Source organism: Rhineura floridana, chromosome 2, assembly GCF_030035675.1.
Source record: "Rhineura floridana isolate rRhiFlo1 chromosome 2, rRhiFlo1.hap2, whole genome shotgun sequence".
NCBI lineage: Eukaryota > Metazoa > Chordata > Lepidosauria > Squamata > Rhineuridae > Rhineura > Rhineura floridana.
This window is the reverse complement of record NC_084481.1, coordinates 53,297,348-53,316,379: the sequence shown is the minus strand read 5'-3', so window position 1 is coordinate 53,316,379 and position 19,032 is coordinate 53,297,348. Positions and strand designations below refer to the sequence as shown.

General features: G+C 41.2%; 1 protein-coding gene across 4 annotated transcripts in view; it reads right to left on the bottom strand.

Annotated features, from left to right (window-relative positions):
* ITGB6 (integrin subunit beta 6) overlaps positions 1–19,032 on the bottom strand; it is a 135,749-nt gene that overhangs the window by 21,257 nt on the left and 95,460 nt on the right. For all 4 annotated transcript variants that reach the window (XM_061608663.1, XM_061608665.1, XM_061608664.1 and 1 more), the window contains 2 exons: positions 10,574–10,663; positions 2,323–2,454 (listed from right to left, as the gene is read on the bottom strand). In XM_061608663.1, the coding sequence (XP_061464647.1) occupies positions 2,323–2,454; positions 10,574–10,663 (222 nt within the window). The remainder of the gene's footprint in view (positions 1–2,322; positions 2,455–10,573; positions 10,664–19,032) is intronic.

Below are 19,032 nucleotides of genomic sequence, written 5' to 3'. Positions count from 1 at the left end.
TTTATCTTGGATACTAGAGTATTAATTTCACATTGCTATCACTGTTACATGATAGGATTATATATTCCATAAATGTATTTCTGTATATATTGTGTTCATTTGTGCATACATTAGTTTTAGTTTTCCTTGTTGTGCTAGATTTGACATGGCAAGACCCTGCACAGGTTTTGCTGAATCTCTATAACACAGGAGGAGACTTAGAGAACCAGAGGGTCTGATGGGAAAGGGGCATTTCTGGGGTAAGGTTTTTACTTCAAACTGTTTTTCATACCATGAGGGTTGCTTTCAGTCACAGTGTCTAGCTTGGAGAAAAATAGTTAAGAAAATTATGGGCAGGGGAAAGATTCAGCTCCCTGCTTCCACCCATGCAGAATTTCAAAGCACTCCCACTCCTGACTTGTGCGTGGAGCTCCAGCCTGTGCCCTGCAGGTGCCAGCCTTCTCAGTGAAGTACCTTCAGGCCCACCCTAAACTCTGCCCATCCTGGCTAGCTAATGGATACTCCTAGACAGAAAAGACTATAAGGCTGTGGACACACTAGTTGCTTCATAAGCAGCCAGAATGGCTTTTCTGGTTGCATTTTGAAGTGACTCTGCCCTCTGCTGGCTACACCTCCCTTCCCCACCGCTGGCTTTCAGACCTTTCAGGACCTCCCACAGTGAAGTGTTGGGCCAATCACTATCTCTGCCTGAGCCTGCGGCAGTGTTTCCATTGGCCACACTTGGAAGACAAACAGGTTGCAAAATCTGCCGGTAGCTGATTAAAAAAAAAATTCAGGCTGATCCAACCAGGGTTTTAGAGTAAAAACGGGCAGAGTTTGACTGGTGTTGTGTGTCCCTGTTTTCAGAAAAGAGAGGTGAACCAGGCACAACAGTAAGTGTCTGTCTACCCGGCTAAGAGCACTTCCTGGTCCAGTTTTGCTTGAACAACAAGGTGATCCTGAGCTTTAGTGTGTTCCTGTATTCTTGGCTATTCTTCGGTCCTAGGTTTTGGCTTGCTCCTGTCTCTGTTCTGACTGGTTCTTTGGCCCTGGCTACTGGCTGATCTCACAGCTCCTATTTCCAGGCTCCTGGCTCACCTCAGATTATTGCTGCCCTGTGTCCACTACCCAGCCCTGTAAGGGTTCATTAGCAACACACTCCTGACACTTGGCACTGCCATAGACCCATCTGGCTGCCCTCAGACTCCACTCTGACTGAATTAGGGTCTGGTCCATAGGGATGGGAACTAAGATCCCATTTCATTACCATGCAGATTTTAAAGAGGAAATCCTTTAAAATCAACATGGAAATTCAAATTTTAAAAAATTAAATAAAATTTCAAAGCACTTATGAGGTCTAAGGGCTCCTTGTTGTTGCTGTTTTAATCCCTTTTTAACTACTTAAGAGAGCTATGCTAGTGGGGCGGTATAAAAATTCAATAAATAAAATAAATAATAAATAAATACTTTAGTGGGAGTTTTCTATCCACATGCTGAACTATCACGGCACTGTGGACACAACAGAAACAGCAAGCTGCTGTGGGAATGAAAGGACTTGAAGTCATTCCATCACTCTCAGAGGAAGTTGTACAGAAAAAGAACCATGGCTATTCCCATGTAAAAACCCTGAGTGGTAAGGACTGTGGATTCTAAAGTGGACTACATGATCTGATCAAGGTCATTATCCGCCCCTGATCAGATCATGTGAATCCACTGTGGCAGCCAAGATCTGTGGATTCCTCCTCCAACCCTACTGAACAATGGTGCAAAAAACATTGGCCAGTGGTCCTGCACCACAAAGAGATTCACTCACTTTTCCAACACCAGTGCCAAGCCAAGACATTTTGCTAAGGAGGCCAAATGCCATCCTCCATTAGATCCAACAGTTTGAAAAGGCTTGCCGCTTCATTCAAATGCAGATTTATCTCCTCTTCATTGTCTCCTCTGAAGCAGGTTGCTTTACCCTGCTGCATGGTAGAACCAACCTTGCCCAGCACAACAGTGCCATTAAACAGTAATTGTATAATGCTGTGGGAGGCAAGAAGATATTACACAGAGCAAGAGCCTATTCAATCCTCACCTTTCATGCCCAAGGGAAATAGATAAGTACTACCCTATACATCAGTCTTTCTCAACCTGGTGACTACAAATTCCATTCGCTTATGAGAGTTGTAGCCCATAATGTGTGGAAAGCACCAGATTGGGGGAGGCTGCTATATACATTTTTTCCTTACTAATCACCCCACCCCTCCTAACTATACACACTTCTTGGACACTGATTTTTAGGATCAGGCTATAATTAGTTTTACAGTAAGAAACATGTTTTATGAAATCATAACTTACCGTTTCTCCCACTTGAACATGAGAGCATTTTTTCTGATGTGGAAAAGCAGTGCTGTTACAAATGGCAGTGAAATCAAGGTTAAGTCCATCAGTGTCTCCCAACACCTCCAGCTTGATTTCTGACCGGAGTGCCTGACGGACATAATGTTTGGAGCAATGTCATTTGGGAAACTAATGCTTTACGATTGTGTGACAGAGAATGTCACAGGTACAGATGTGTACCTGACTGGATGCTGAGAACTTTGAAAGCCCTTCTCCAATTTTCCCTGCCAACTGAAGCTCAGCAGAAGGTTATGGGCGAGAGTGCCTTTTCAGTAGTGGCATCCATTCTCCATGGAGAGGCTCACCTGGAACCTCCTGTGGTGTCATTTTGACACCCAGTAGAGAGCTTTTTATGTTCCCGGGCATTATCATCCTCATTATTATTAAATTTATATCCCACCCTTCCTCCCAGTAGGAGCCCAGGGCAGCAAACAAAAACAGCAAAAACACTCTAAAACATCTTAAAAGTAGACTTTAAAATATATTAAAACAAAACATCTTTAAAAAAGTATCAAAGCAAAACATCTTTAAAAAGATCTTTTAAAAAAAACTTTAAAAACATCTTAAAAAGCAATTCAAATGGACACAGACTGAGATAAGGTCTCTACTTAAACAGCTTGTTGAAAGAGGAAGGTCTTCAGTAGGCACTGAAAAGATAACAGACATGGTACCTGTCTAATTTTTAAGGTGAGGGAATTCCAAAGTGTAGGTGCCACTACACTGAAGGTCCACTTCCTATGTTTTGCGGAATGGGCCTCCTGATAAGATGGCATCTGCAGGAGACCCTCACCTGCAGAGCATAGTGATTGACTGGGTATATAAGGGATAAGACTGCTGTAAACCGCCCAGAGAGCTTCGGCTATGGGGCGGTATATAAATGTAATAAATAAATAAGACAATCTTTCAGGTATCCTGATCCTAAGTGGTATAGGGATTTGTGCACCAAAACCAGAACCCTGAACTCGGCCAGGTAGCTAATGGACAGCCAGTGCAATTCTTTCAGCAGCAGGGTGACATGTTGACGATAACCTGCCCCAGTGAGCAGTCATGCCACCTCATTCTGCACCAGGTGCAGCTTCCAGACAAACCTCAATGGCAGCCCCACATACAGCACATTACAGTAATCCAGCCTGGAGGTTACCAGTGCATGGACAACAGGCTTTCCCGGTCCAGAAACACCCACAGCTGTCTCAGCCGGAGATGGTAAAAGGCACTCCTATCCACTGAGGTCACCTGGGCCTCTAGCAACAAAGATGGACCTGCTCTTTCAGAGGAAGTATAACACCATCCAAAGCAGACAGCTGACCAATTATCCAAACTCGGGAACCACCAACCCATAGTGCCTCCATCTTGCAAGGATTCAGACCTTCAGCCAGCCCACCACCTAGTCCAGGCACCGGTCCAAGGCTTGCACAGCCTGTTCTGATTCAGATGTTATAAAGAAATATGTGTATCATCATACTGCTGACACCTCGCTCCAAATCTCCTGATGACCGCTCCCAAGGGCTTAATATAGATCTTAAACAGCATCAGGGACAAGATGGTACCCTGCAGCACCCCACCCCAACAGCCAGGGGGCTGAAAAACAATCACCCAATGATATTCTCTGAAAATGATCCTGGAGATAGGATCAGAACCACTGTAAAAGAGTGCCTCCAATACCCATCTCACCAAGTCAGCAGAGAAGGATACCATGGTCAATGGTATCAAAAGCCACTGAGAGATCAAGTAAGAATAACAGGATTGCACTCCTCCTGTCTTTCATCCATCAGGGCAGCCAAGGCCAATCCAGTCCCATAACCCGGCCTGAACCCAGATTGGAATGGGTCAAGATAATCTATTTTATCCAAGAGTGCTTGCAATAGCTGTGCCACAACCCTCTCAATCACCTTGCCTAAAAAGGGGGTATTTGCGACCGGTGGTAGTTGTCACAAAACAATGGGTCCAGGATGGGCTTTTTCAGGAGTAGTTGTATCACCATCTCTTTGAGGGCAGCTGGGGCCACTCCCTCCTGCAACAACATGTTGACCACACCCTGGATCCGCTTGGTCATACTGCCTTGGTAAGCTTTAAAAAGCCAAGAAGGGCAAGGGTCGAGAGGACATGTTTCTGGCTGCATTGTCACAAGGGCCTTGTCCATATCATCAGGCTACATCAACTGAAACTGATCCTTCACTGCAGACTATAGTAGATGTGGATGTGGCATCAAGATTGCAAAATTAAATCAATTTAATTTTGTTTTAATCTCTGTGACTTGTAGTGTTTATACTAAGTTGTGCTGTTATTTATATATATATTTCTAGACTGCCTGTTGGGCTTCCATAGGCAGGGGCACATCAAAGGCCCTGCATCCAGTCCCCTGACCCTTCTCTTCCATCACACAAATAGTCATAACCACTTGATTGCTCAATTCACAGTTGTTTATTAGGGGCACAGTGTTACATAACACTCTGTTTTCCCTTGGAATACAATCCAGCTGTTTCTTGTTGGGGCATGATTAGGTGTAGCCTGTCAGTCTCTTGACCTCCTCCTCCCCAGCACCTTCTCCTTACTGAGATTTGGCTTAGCTGGACCCTCTCTATCTTGCTCCTTCCTTTCCTCCTCAGTTATAAGGAACTTTGAAGCCTCATTGTCAACAGCTGTGTCTCTTTCCAGTTATTACTTATCTGCCTTATCAGGCTTCACTGCAGGGAAGGGAAATGGTATGTCTTGTCTGACTGTAGGCTTGTTTCCCAGGCATTCTCCACAAGAAAGCCCTACTGATCGGGGGCCTGATCCTCCATCCATGCAAGAGGGAAACCAGAGGACAGTGGGGTGGTCCCTGGTGGTCCTTCACATTTCCTTTCACATTTCCCTTCATCCGAAAGGATCTTAGGGTGGTGTGCAACACATCTAAATTAAAACCATCAATCAAAACATTTCCACAATGAAAAGAGTTCAGCAGCAATTTAAAATAAATCCAAGCAGGATGCAATCTTCACCTAAATGCCTGCAGAAAGAGATGTTTTCATTTGCCATTTAAACATCATTAGTGAAGAGGGCTGTAATATGGATAAGGCCCTATCTTGTGTCACCAGACAGCAGGCGACATCTCTCAATGGGACCGTTGAGTAGGGCCTTTCCCAGGGAGTGCAAAGCCCAATATGGCAGATACGTGAAGGGGCCCTTTAAGTATTTCACCTCTAAGTTATTTAGGTCCGAATATCCTAACATTGAAACCCTGAATAGAGTAGTGGATATTATTGTCATTTTTAAAAACTAGTTTTATTTCTTGTTGTGAGCAACCTTGAGATAAGGTGGCCTATAAATACAATTAATAAAATACATAAACAGAATGGATTCTTAACTGTTCATCATGAAATGAAATATGAACACCAGAGAAGAACACTGCTAATACTTAGAATAGGCTGGAGCATTTAGACTTACAATCAAGGCTTACTTTGAGCCACCACTTTTTCCTCCCTCCAGTATCAGGGCTTAGTTCTAGAACACGTGAAGTTATAACATGAGAAGTAAGAAGAAAGCCTGACTGCACACAATCCTAGCTATGTCTACTCAGAAGTAAGACTCACTGAGTTAAATAGGGCTTACTCTCAAGTAAGTGGGTATAGGATTGCAGTCTAAATCTTCCGATTGTGTATTCTCAACCATCCCTTACAAGAGCCCTTTTCAGATGGCGTAATGGTGGCACTTATGTGTGTTCATTCAAATATCGGTAAGGAATCTCTACATGTACAGCTATAAATGGTGTGCAGTGGATTTTGATGAATCCCAAACTAAAGCAGGATCTCTCTGGAGTCCCCTGAACCCAAGCAATGACCACTGAAGCACTCTGCAGATTCAAACATTGAACAAACACAGCAGATACTGTGTCTGCAAAAACGGAAACATTTCTTCTCAAGCTGGCCATATAAGGAAAATATCAGGGTGGGGAGAGACAGGAAGGAGAGTTAGTGAACATAGTATACACCACTTAGACACTGTTGAAATATTAAGCAGTGTAGAAATACTTGGAAAGAAAGAAAATTTTGTGACCAACAGGTCTAGTTTCTTATCAGACAGAATGGTTTTACTAGGGCTCTCCATTCACAGTACTTTTGGGGGAGGGATGTTGAAGTAATATATCACCGTGTTCTGTCCTGTGTTCTTTGCTAGTTTTGCTAGTGGTGCTTCCACGGAAAATCCTGGACAGTCAAGCCCTTATGTCTCTACATCACATGCCCACACATCCACTCCTTTGCACTTAGTTTTTATGACTTTTGGTGCCAATTGAGGAAAGCACAAACCTCATGCTAAACCCCCTGATTCCTGGACCTATTCTTCTGAAATGTTTTGGGTTACTTTTCTAGGGGCACTTCTACAACATATGCAATTTTCATTTTAAAATCATTTGCCACAAAGCCATAGGAAGACTAGCAGCTAATCCGATAGAGTTCTCCCCCGCCTCAAATTCAAAGACACCTAGCAAAAAACCTTGCACCTATCCTTCTGAAATTTAGCAGGTTTATTGGCAGGGGCACCTCTCTCATACTTGCTATTCTCATACAAATGCTGTAAGCCGTCTTGAACATGGTTTAAGGCAGCATACAAATAAATCATGCTGATGATCAAATTGCCTACAAAACACAAAGCCTATAAATGATGCCCTTGCAGTGAAACCGCTGCAGCTATTGATCTGGAATTTGGCATGAAGCATCCCCTCAGAAGGGCCTACCGAGCAGCAAATTTCACCCACTTCTGTCAAATCATAGAAAAATTATGGATATTCCCTTAAAAAAAACTTCCAAGCTGCCTATCACAAAATCCCTAGACCTATTTGTCTGTAATTTGTCAAGCTTATCCAATCAGGAGGGGGCTACTAATTCTCTCAAAAGGAAAAATATATATACTTTTTTTAAAAAGTCCTCAGATTAGTGAATGGGGACTTTGTTCTTCCAAATAGGGGTTCTGAGTCAGACAAGAACCAAATTGGGCATCCTCCAAAGTGCTTTGGACTGAGCTATCTTCTGAAGCACCAAATCAGGGTCTGAACCAAATCTTGTGATAGGTGCCCCACCCTTTACAGACTTTGAACAACGATGGATAAGTTGCAGGTGTAAATCTCTTGTGCATTGCTTCTGTATGAGTGAATGCCTGAAAACAGGTTTGGATTAGGTAGAAGGAAATTTATTAATTTGTGTAGATCGGGGGAACTGGCTGTGAGAATGACCTGAGATGTGCGCTGACATCTCTATTTGAAAAATAAGTATGAATAATATCATTTTTAAGTGTCTGAAATTGTATGCTGATCTATTATGACTTTATTTTGCCTTTATCTTTATAAAAAGTTTCATTCTAGTTCTGGTCACATTGCAAACATTTGGAGGGTTAACCTCCAAAGGTAATTTCTTTGACATTATGGTGAGAAAAGCCAGATGATAAACACCAGGTTGAATTTAAATGCGTTGTTCCTGAGTGACCTTAGTGACCCTGAAGGGAAAGTGTTGAAGGTTTCCCAGATATTTAAGCAAGCAGGCAGTAAGAAAATATTGCTCAGTGACCCTTGCAACACATGTGGGCATGTTTTATCTGAAAGGCTTCTTGAATGAAACAATATGCAAAGCCTGTGTTTGCAGTTTAACTTACCCGTCTTCAGTCTTATACATATTAACTGCTGAAGGGACTTAACTGCTGGTGAAGGGGTCAAAGTTATTATTTAATAACTTTGTATTCCAACACTAGTGTTCACTTCATATAGGCTTTGAGTGAAGTGAATGCTCTGAAGACACAAAACATTAGTTCAGAGTTTTTAGTTTTTAACCTCTCAAGGCACATACTGACATGCTTGCTGGCGGCTGTGACTCACATTGGAAGGGAATATGAGAACGCCTTACAACAAATATTTTGACAGCTCAGAGTTCCCTCATATGCTTACTTCCTCTGAAGAATTTAAAAGCTAACACATCTGTGAATAATAATAACTTGGATTTCTGCCACAATTTTAAAGTGGAAAGCCCTAAATACTGAAGAAACTTCAGCATGATTATTCCTCTGAGGGCAAATGAAAATTATGATTCCACTTTTTAAAAAAAGAGCACAATGAGGTGATATGGTGAAGTTGTTTTCTTGGAACGCATACTTAATTATGTAGTACTGAGCTCAACGTAGAGTGGTAGAACTGGAGGTGGAGAAAGAGCCACAATATTTTTGTAGTAGGATTTACATTTAGATCACAGTGAAGGGAATTTAAATATATTATCTAAGGATGCAAAGGTCTGTCAGTTATGATCCTCTCACTTTCTCACTTTTCCAGTCTTAAATTCAGTTCTCCACATTTCTGCAGCAATTTGTGATTTAAAAAAAAAAATCCTGAAAATTCTCCAGTATTTAGTTAATTTCTCCTAATAAACACATTTTTGTAGGCAGTTTTGATTTGCAAGTCACTTATCATCATATAATGTATTTTTGTATGATACTTTCACTCATATATTCATTTTTATGCATACTTTCCTCGAATAGATGAATTTTTGTAAACATTCTTTGGTGGGAAAAGTGCATTGCAAAATTCAAATAAGTACGAATTTCAAAGGATTACTGTGTTTCAGTTCTCATATTGTTTTGGAAATTGCAGATTTGATAGGTTTGGCTTGAAATGCAAACTGAATTGAAATGCTCACCCACTCCCTAGTATTATTCCATTGTGACATGACCAGTACCTTGTCTACTAACCACAGTTAGGCAATCAAGATCATCCTATGGATTCCCCTCCTTCCTTTTCATATGGGCTTCCATTTCAGATTCAGGGCTGACTACGATTGCTGTTATGTCAGCAGTGGCATTTTCACTAATAATAGTTAATCCGAACTACAGTTTGCAAATCAGCTTCTAACCATAATTGCAAATTTTCTAAAACATTAAAAAAGAGAGAAAAAAGTATCTGATGCAGTCATAAGACAAATCTGGATCCTAGAAATCCATTGTATATATAGCATTACAAACAGAATCTTCTGTAAGTATGCCCTTGTAGTAGAGTTGGCATGTCCTGATTGTTTATACTGTTGGTTCTTAAAGTCACTATTACCTCCTCCAGGCTAATGGAATGTGTCACATTCTTCTGCCAGGGATGGAGAAAGGCTAAAACTAGCCCATTTCTCATTTCCAGGACACTTCTAATTGGAAGTACAGGGGTTTCATTACATGGTGAGAACTGTATTTTAAGGCTGTATTTTAGGGGAAGGGCTGTAGCTCACTGGTCAAGAATATATTTTGTAAGCAAAAGGTTTCAGATTCAATTCCTGGCACTTCCATATAAGGCCAGCGCTTTTTGAAAGAGAACACACACTTGGTATGTAAAAGGTCTGAGGTTTCAATTTCTGACATCGTGGAGAGCCACTGCCAGTCAGTGTCAACAATACTGAGCTAGATGGACCAATGGTCTGACTCTGTATAAGGCAGCTTCCTATGTTCCTATAACTCATATAGCTTGCTGTGTACCTGCTTTAACACCCCTACTTGTCTTGCTGTACACCTCTAAATGATGGGTATTACAAAAACAGTACAAGCCTCTTGTACTCTCTCCTTCCAAGGGAAGTGATCCTGTAAGCTGCCCTGGAGCATTCCATTTCTCTCAATGTGAAACATGAAATAAAAAAAGAGAGTCAATGTTTCAAGCAGCTGAATAAAGAATCATAAGGGAAAGCACTTATTTATAGATTGAGGTATGAACTGTGCCTAAAATGTAAGCAAATGGGCTCTGACTGTTTGGAATATTTGTCTTCCCAGCATTATATTTTTCACTGGCTAAATGTGGACAGAAACACAGAGCAAGCTACAACAGTAAAACGCTAAAAACTGTATTACTATATTTTAATTACATTATTGCATACTGCTTTGAAAGCATTGGTAGCATCTGACAAAAGGCAGCCAATATATTTGGCAAACACTATCAAAGGCATAATTTCCTGCCTGCGTTCTGCCTGTTAAGAGATATTTTTGGGGTATCATCATCACATAGCTAAAGCAAGGAAAACTGTTCATCGATATTAGTGCTTTGCATTTTTATATTAGCTCTTTTTTCATTCTGGAACGTTTCTCTGTATGGTTCCTTTGCCTGACATCTGTGCATAACAAATGTTTCACAGACGAAAAAAAGAGTGTGACCAAATTTTCATGTACACCAAATCACAAAGCTTACATAAGATTGAAAACAATTTATTATCATTATTTATACCTTATATGCATCAATGATCAACTGGAGAACATTTCCAGAATCCTCCTGGAGTTTTCCAACAGTAGCTCCAGGAATAAGATCAGCATAGTTCTGCAAAACACAATTATGACCACAAAAATTATAAAGTAATATATAATAACTAACATCTGGTGAAAATAAATATGTTTCTTGAACTCCTTTCAAGAATCTCCTTTTGACTTTCCCTATCCTATCCCCATGCCACAGCCCCTTGTGCACTCCCAGAATCTGCTCTGAAGAGCTGGATGACTCCCTGGAATAGATTGGGGATGCGAGAAACTGCATAGGGGAGGACAGGAAGTTGTGTTGTGTGAGTGGAAGTTGGATGTTATGCTATACATTTCAACAGGACGAGCATTTTATAGGTTACATTTTATATCTGTTTTCATAATACTGTTTCACTGGGTTTTATGTTGTATTTCTGTTTTTATGATGCATTTTATTTCTTTATGCTGTGTTTTTGGATATTGCTTTTAAAATATTAAGCAGTTAAAATGCTTTAAAATAAATAAATAAATAAATAAATAAATAAATAAATAAATAAATAAATAAATAAATAAATAAATGTGTAATATTGTATTTTGCAAGTCACTTAGAATATCTGGTATAGAAAGTGAGGACAATTTTTCAAATTAGAATAAATCCTGTGTGAAATGTTCCAAAATGTTTTGCAAGTGGCAGAAGACATGCTGTGAGGCTGATTGGGCACGAGTAAAACATCATAACCCTGCCTACTGTGTGGCAGTGATGGTGGCGAAGAAGGCCCACTTCTCTGCCTCCATCACATCCTCAAGTAGCTGTCCAGCGGAGCTTTTCTGTATTGTCAGGAGTCTGTTGATATCAACCCCAGGAAATGGAGTTTTAGACCCTTTGGAGGCCCACTGTGAATTGGTTGCAAGGCACTTTGAGGGTGAAGTTGCTCGCCTCCGTAGCAATCTTGATGCCCCCTCCACATCTACTATAGTCCCCAGTGAGGTGTCCAGTGCAACGTCTGCTGCAATTTCTTGGGAATGGTTTCAGTTGATGCGGCCTGATGACGTAAACAAGGTGGTTGCGATGATGCAGCCAGCAACGTGTCCTCTTGACCCTTGCCCTTCTTGGCTTATTAAAGCTTGCTGAGGGGGTTTGACCAAGTGGAACCAGGGTGTGGTCAATGCATAATTGCGTGAGGGAGTGGTTCCAGCCGCCTTGAAAGAGGCGATGATCCAACTACTCCTTAAAAAGCCCACCCTGGACCCATTGGTTTGTGACAACTACTGACCGGTTGCAAATACCCCCTTTTTAGAGAAGGTGATTGAGAGGGTTGTGGCACAGCAATTTCAAGTACTCTTGGATGAAACAGATTATCTTGACCCATCCCAGTCTGGGTTCAGGCCTGGTTATGGGACTGAATTGGCCTTGGTTGCCCTCATGGTTGCCCTCATGGATGGGGAGTGCGACATAGTTATTCTTACTTGATCTCTCAGCGGCTTTTGATACCATTGACCATGGTATCCTTCTGGGTCAACTTGGTGAGATGGATATTGGAGGAACTGTTATACAGTGGTTCCAATCCTATCTCCAAGGTTGCTCTCAGAGAATAGCATTGGGTGACTGTCTTCAGCCCCCTGGCAGTTGTGCTGTGGAGTACCCCATGCTGTTTAACATCTATATGAAGCCTTTGGGAGCAGTCATCAGGAGATTTGGGGTGAGGTATCAGCAGTATGCTGATGATACCCAGCTCTATTTCTCTGTAACATCTGAATTGGGAGAGGCCATGTAAGCCCTGGACTGGTGCCTGGACTCGGTGGTGGGCTGGATGAGGGCCAATAAACTGAGTCTGAATCCTAGCAAAATGGAGGCACTGTGGGTTGGTGGTTCCCAAGTTTGTATAATTGGTCACTTGCCTACTTTGGATGGGGTCGTACTCCCTCTGAAACAGCAGGTTCGTAGTCTGGGGTGCTCCTGTATCCATCTTTGCCCAGGTGACCTCCGTGGCTAGGAGTGCCTTGTACCAGCTTTGGCTGATAAGATAGCTGCGGACATTTCTGGACCAGGATAGCCTGACCACTGTTGTCCATGCACTGGTAACCTCCAGGCTGGATTACTGTAATGCACTCTTGGTGGAGCTGCCCTTGAGGTTGGTCCAGAAGTTGCAGCTGGTGCAAAATGCGGCGGCGAGACTGCTCACTGGGGCAGGGTATCACCAGCATGTCACCCTGCTGCTGAAAGAATTGCACTGGCTGCCCATTTGCTACCAGGTCAAGTTCAAAGTTCTAGTTCTTGTGTACAAAGCCCTATACAGTTTGGGACCAGGATACCTGAAAGACCGTCTTACCCCTTATATACCTAGTCGATCACTGTGCCCTGCAGGTGAGGGCCTCCTGCAGATACCATCTTTTCAGGAGGTTCGTTCTGCACAATATAGGAAACGGACCTTTAGTGTGGCGGCATCTACCCTGTGGAATTCCCTTCCCTTAAATATTAGGCAGGCGCCATCTCTGTTATCTTTTCAGTGCCTATTGAAGACTTTCCTCTTTCAACAAGCCTTTTAAATTAAGACCTATCCCAGTCTGTGTCTGTGTTGGAATTGCTTTTAATATTTTTTTAAAACATTTTTTTTCTAAACAATATGTTTTTTTTAACCCTTTTTATTTAAGAAGTTTTTAAAGCTTTTTAAGGAATGTTTGAAAGTTGTTTTGTTTTAATGTATTTTAAGATCTGTTTTATGATGTTTTAAAGTGTTTTTACTGCTTTTGTTTGCTGCCCTGGGCTCCTGCTGGGAGGAAGGACGGGATATAAATTAAATAATAAAATAAATAAATAAATAAAATGCACAGCTAAAACTAGTTTTAATTTTAACTGGGTTTAGTCCCTGAAACCAGTAGAATAAATTAATCACAAGTACCATTGCTCCCAATGAAAAATGCACTGCCTGATCATATCAAGTTTCACTGTACAACATAAGCACTGAAAAAATGCTTTTGAATCTATATGGAACATTTCCTTAGATTTAAAATAGAGATTAATTCAGCAAAAATTGAGTCATACTGGACTCCAGAACGCTCCTACAGGAAGGCACAGTCTAATTCAGATAGATGCTGGAGATGTAATACTGGAAATGTCTCTCTGAAGTATATGATGCGGACATGTCCAGTGATATTTTCTTTTCAGTCTTGTTGTCCGTACCAATTTGTATTGATACAATCCTTGATATTTGTGGATGTTTGTATACTTTTAAATTATATTCCTGTGGTATGGGGATTAATGGCAGAACAACAACAAAATGGATTTTGCAATTTTGCGAGTCCCTATAGTTGTTAAGTGACTTATATTTTGAGCCTGGAAGGATAAATACTCACTATCTATTATGATACATTGCTACATTTGACCATACTTTTTAGAAACACCAACCTTTGCTTGGATACTTGTTCAAACATTTGGATGGTATGTATCAATCTGTATGTGTGAACCAAGATGGATATAATGATGCTTATTGTATTGTTAATGTCAACTGACTTTTTTCTTCCTTTTGTATCTGTTCTTTAATAAATTTGTATAAAAATAAGAAAATAAAAAGTAGTACATCTCACTGAGTTCAAAAGAGTTTACTCCCTGTTAAGTGTGCTCAAGATTGCAGTCTCAGTCATGACCAACATTAGCAGGTTTGGGGATAAAATGGTTTAGGAATTCAAGGGACAGTTAAAGGTCAAGCACACAAGCCCCAAGAGAGGCAGGGGCAAAGCAATCCAAACCTTTGATCTGCCCTTAAGGAGGTTTGGATGGGCTGGACCCTGCCCTGTACAGTTCTGCTGAACTCCTCTTTTGGGGACCCTAGCAGGTGAGGAGTGCCCCAATGCACCTGTCCAATTGGCAGATGGGTAGAAGCTGTCTTCAGTGGTAACTCTGCTAGTGGTAGCGGGCAACCCCCCCAAAAAGGGCTGTTGCAGGGATAGAAAGGAGCAAGTCACATGATGGCAATGGACCTAATCTGGGGCTCTTCACTGCATCAGGCTGAGAACTGGCACAGTGTATGGGCATTTTTCCTGCCCCCACTTTCCAGTCTGATCAGCACAAGCAATGGAACTGTGAATGTAATGGTGGCTGTGCCACACCATCAAGTCCCACCACTGTCGGCCTGGGGTTAGGATTGCAATTAACTTTTAAAGAGTTTTGGATTAAAGTGTAGAGCAACATTTATCAAGTTACCTCTCTTTCCTTGTTTTCCAGTATTTGGATCTGACGTGCATTCTCTTCTGGACTGCAGTAATTACATGGAAGAAAATTTAAGTTTCCACATAATTGTGTCAATCAAGGTGCCAATCATCTTTAATTTGTATTCTGCAGTATAACTGTGTTGTTGATTTGACTGGAAATTAAGTGTAGCATCACAGCCTTTGTAACTTAATATATTGCAAATAGTCCAATGATGGGGTTTGAAGGAGAACTATACATGTCTTTAGTTGATAGCACACCATAGACTGTCGAGTAAGATCCCTTTTTCAAGTTGAAAAATGTCTCTATGAAGGTGACATTGTGAAAATCTAGTGTGAATAAAAGGCCAGGCCAATGACTTTTTCCTTTAAAACCTTGTGAAGCTCCTCTGTAGTATGCTTAGTTACTCACTAGTTAGGAAGTCTGTTGATCTACAGTATTTTGTTGTCACCACAGCATGCAACTCAGCACCAAACTTGCCTTGATGGTGGCAGCCCCATTTGTATGATCTGCCTGAATCATCTATGAGGGAGGATGTAATTTTTAAGCTAAAGGCAAACATGTATGGTGCTCCCCACCCATGAGTTGCTTCCCTGCAGTCTGTTCCTCCCCACCCCTCAGGCACTTTTCTCCTCAGCTGGGTTATGTTGCTGGATAAAAGTGCTTGGAGCTGCAGAGAAGTGAGCCGAAGTAAGGAGAAGATCACTATCTCACATCTACTCACCAGCTAACAATCCAGTGTACATTCTGGCCAATATAGGATTTTTATATGCGCGTTGGAGATACAGAAGATGCACAAAGCATCTGGGTAGTGTCCTAAATATATCTATAAACTCAGCATTTGATTTCTTCATAGTCCTCTTGTGCACTGTTGACAGTATTATGATCCTGCTGACGTACCATAACATTTTACCAATGCAATGAATGTAAGATATTTCACGCCATATTTTTGCAGTGTATAGTCAGCAGGGTTAGACATATTTTACGTTCTAGCAGTCAAAACAGCAGACGTGCCAAAATCTTGTGCCTAAGTACTCTGGAAGATGATCCTTAAGAGTATAGTGGAACTGCATTTTGGAAAAATGAATGGTTTGTAGAATATAAATGAAGTGAAGTTAGACTCTGGAATAGTGCAGTACAGCCTTTTATCTGTTCCTTGCCAAAATACAGCATTATATAACTTATAAGGGACCATTTAATTTTCACTCGTGAAGTCTCAGTGAGAAATAATACTGGAAATATTCAAAGCTATTTAAGACAACTGGAATAAGAATCCTTTTTTTAATGTAAGTTTTTAATGTTTTGTGTTACTATGGCTTGGTTCATACATAATGTGAAGCTATAGTTTGTTTAGCCAAAGTATAGTTTGCTTGAATGTCCAAACCCAGTCCAGCCATGGTTTGTTTTCTGGCAACAAACCACAGTGAACCATGGCTTTTGAAACCATGATTTGGCATTATATCCAGACCCAACAACCGACCTTAACCATGGTTTTTGTTTGGCCACCCCACCTTGGAACCTGGAAAACAAACCAAGCTTTGGAGAAACATGCCATGGCTTGTTTGCTTTTCTGTGAGACTACCCATGGTTTATAGAATAAACTATGGTTTAAAGAAATCATGGCTTAGCCTGATGTGCAAACACAGCTACTATGTGTGATTCTAGTTGGCAAGATCCAAAGAAATGCACAACTAATTTCACCTGCCTAGGAAATGTTACATTTGTTTCTTTGAACAGTAGCCCCACATGTTGCATCTTTTGAAGTTGAAGGGAACTTTAAAAGCAGACTGTGATATAGATCCAGGGCTTAAGGGTGGAAAGAAAAAAGTCTCCCTTGGCATGTGCAACCCCTTGGACACATCTAAAACTGCAATCCATACACATTTATGTGGGAATAAGCTCTGCTGAACTCAGGGAATTTATTTCTGAGTAAGCATTTGGGATGGGATACACTAGCTGGTGCCACTTCAAAAGCATTCCATCAACCTAACAGGCAGTATCGATTTGAGTTCACTCTTTGTCCACTATCATCTGCTATTATTCATTCGATTTTTCCTCTCTCCCAAAATACTGATATTAATATTGACATTTTCTTTCAGAATATTGATATTATCTTTCAAATATTGCTATTTTGAAAGGAAATATTGATAAATGAAATAAAACATCAATATTTGAAAGAAATAAAATATCAATATTTTGGAAAATGTCAATATTTTGAAAGAAAATATAGATAATTTGACAAAAATATTGATTAAGGAAAGGAAAGCAGTTTCACCACTTCCTCCTCCTCCTTCGCTGTGACTAAGGTTGGTCAGTTTTCACATTAGCAAGCAGAGACTGGCTATTTTCCTTTTGGAAAGGAAAAGAGGAAAACAGCTTTAAGTGACCCCCCACCTCCTTCTAGAGTTAATGTGGGTGAGACTTGGTTTTTGTCTGCTGCTTGGATTTTGGATTATTCGAGGGGGGGAGTGGCAGAGGGGGAGAGAGAGATGTACTTCTGTGCTGTGCTGTGAGTAAGAACAGTAAAAGAAGAATATATTTGAGGGAATATTTGGGGGGGGAATGGTGTTGGGGGAAAGCCACTGACGTTCAGAGCAAACAGGATCACTCTGCAAAGATGGAGAATATGTAGACCATTGAAAAATCTGATGTTAAATCCAAATTCAGCAGAATTCTTGGCCATCCCTAGTAAGCATACAAAGGATCAGGCTGTATCTATTTACATCTTGGCCAATATAGGTAGAAGCAGTAATGTAGTGGCACATTCAGAAGTGCAAGGTCCTTTCATGATAGTCACAGCCACCCCCTCTCCCCTTTTTTCTTTTGCTGCTGAACTGAGAATGAGATCCTTGTTAATGCCTTCTCCCACAACAACAGGTGTCCCTAGGAACCAAACAGCGTAAAAGGGGGGAATGTTAGCTACAGAGAAGGGTCTTCTCAGTGGCTGACAAACTTCCTTTCACTCTGATTGGCTCCAATCAGCAGGAAAGGACAAGGAAGCATGTTAGAAGACTCTTCTCAGTGGCTAACATGGGACACTGGAGACATAGAGGCCCTGTTCCCAAAAAAGTAAGGGGTCTAAGACCCCCCAAGACCCTGGATGACTACAGCCCTGGGTAGATGTCAGTCCAAATAAACACCAGCCTCAGAATATACTGCTGGCATTTGCTATCTCTTTAAAACAGAAAACATCTTGTTTCTGTCAACAACAACAAGGAGGCTAACATGAAAATTTATACTAAAACATAACAAAGAATATAATGTCTAAAGGCAACTAAGTAACATATAGGACAGTAGCAGGATGCAACTTAAATTATCGAACTACATAGACGAGAAAGAAAAGAAACACATCTCAAATCATGCCACATACACAACTCAATCAATGAGCAGGTAAACAATTAGAGTGTGAGCAAAGCACAGTGAGTATGAGAAGCTACTTTTCAGTTGAAGAACAGCAAAGCAGCGTAGCATATATGCATAAAGTGCATATATGCATAGAGTTGATTTCAACAAGTCTGTAGCATGTCAGAAAGTCTGTAAAGCGTCGCTTTTGATTTAAATAGCAGAACAGAACTTCCATGCTAAATTACTAGTAGATTCGACCTCTGCTATGTTAGATCAGTGAAAATTGTAACAATTATGTGTGGCCTACTGCAATGTGTGCTATGTGGGGCTGCTTTTGAAAATGGCATGGAAACTTAAGTGTTTTCATCCCATATCTGCATAAGAACATAAGAAGAGCCTGCTGGATCAGGCCAGTGGCCCATCTAGTCCAGCATCCTGTTCTCACAGTGGCCAACCAGGTGCCTGGGGGAAGCCCGCAAGCAGGACCTGAGTGCAAGAACACTCTCCCCTCCTGAGGCTTCCGGCAACTGGTTTTCAGAAGCATGCTGCCTCTGACTAGGGTGGCAGAGCACAGCCATCATGGCTAGTAGCCATTGATAGCCCTGTCCTCCATGAATTTGTCTAATCTTCTTTTAAAGCCGTGCAAGATTGCAAAATGGGACTGGGGAGCGAGTGGGAGAAATGAGCCTAAAGTACTAGTTGCCAGCTTCACTGCCTCACAGTCTGTTTCCAAGCCCAATTCAAACTGGTGGTTTTGACCTCTAAGGCCCTTATGTATTTTACATTTATTTTTATTATATCGCTGTAAGGCATTCTGAGGGCATGGTTATAGGTAGCATGCACATTTTTAAAAAAAAATAATTGAAAAAATATCTGTCTATCTAAATAGTACATATTTTAAC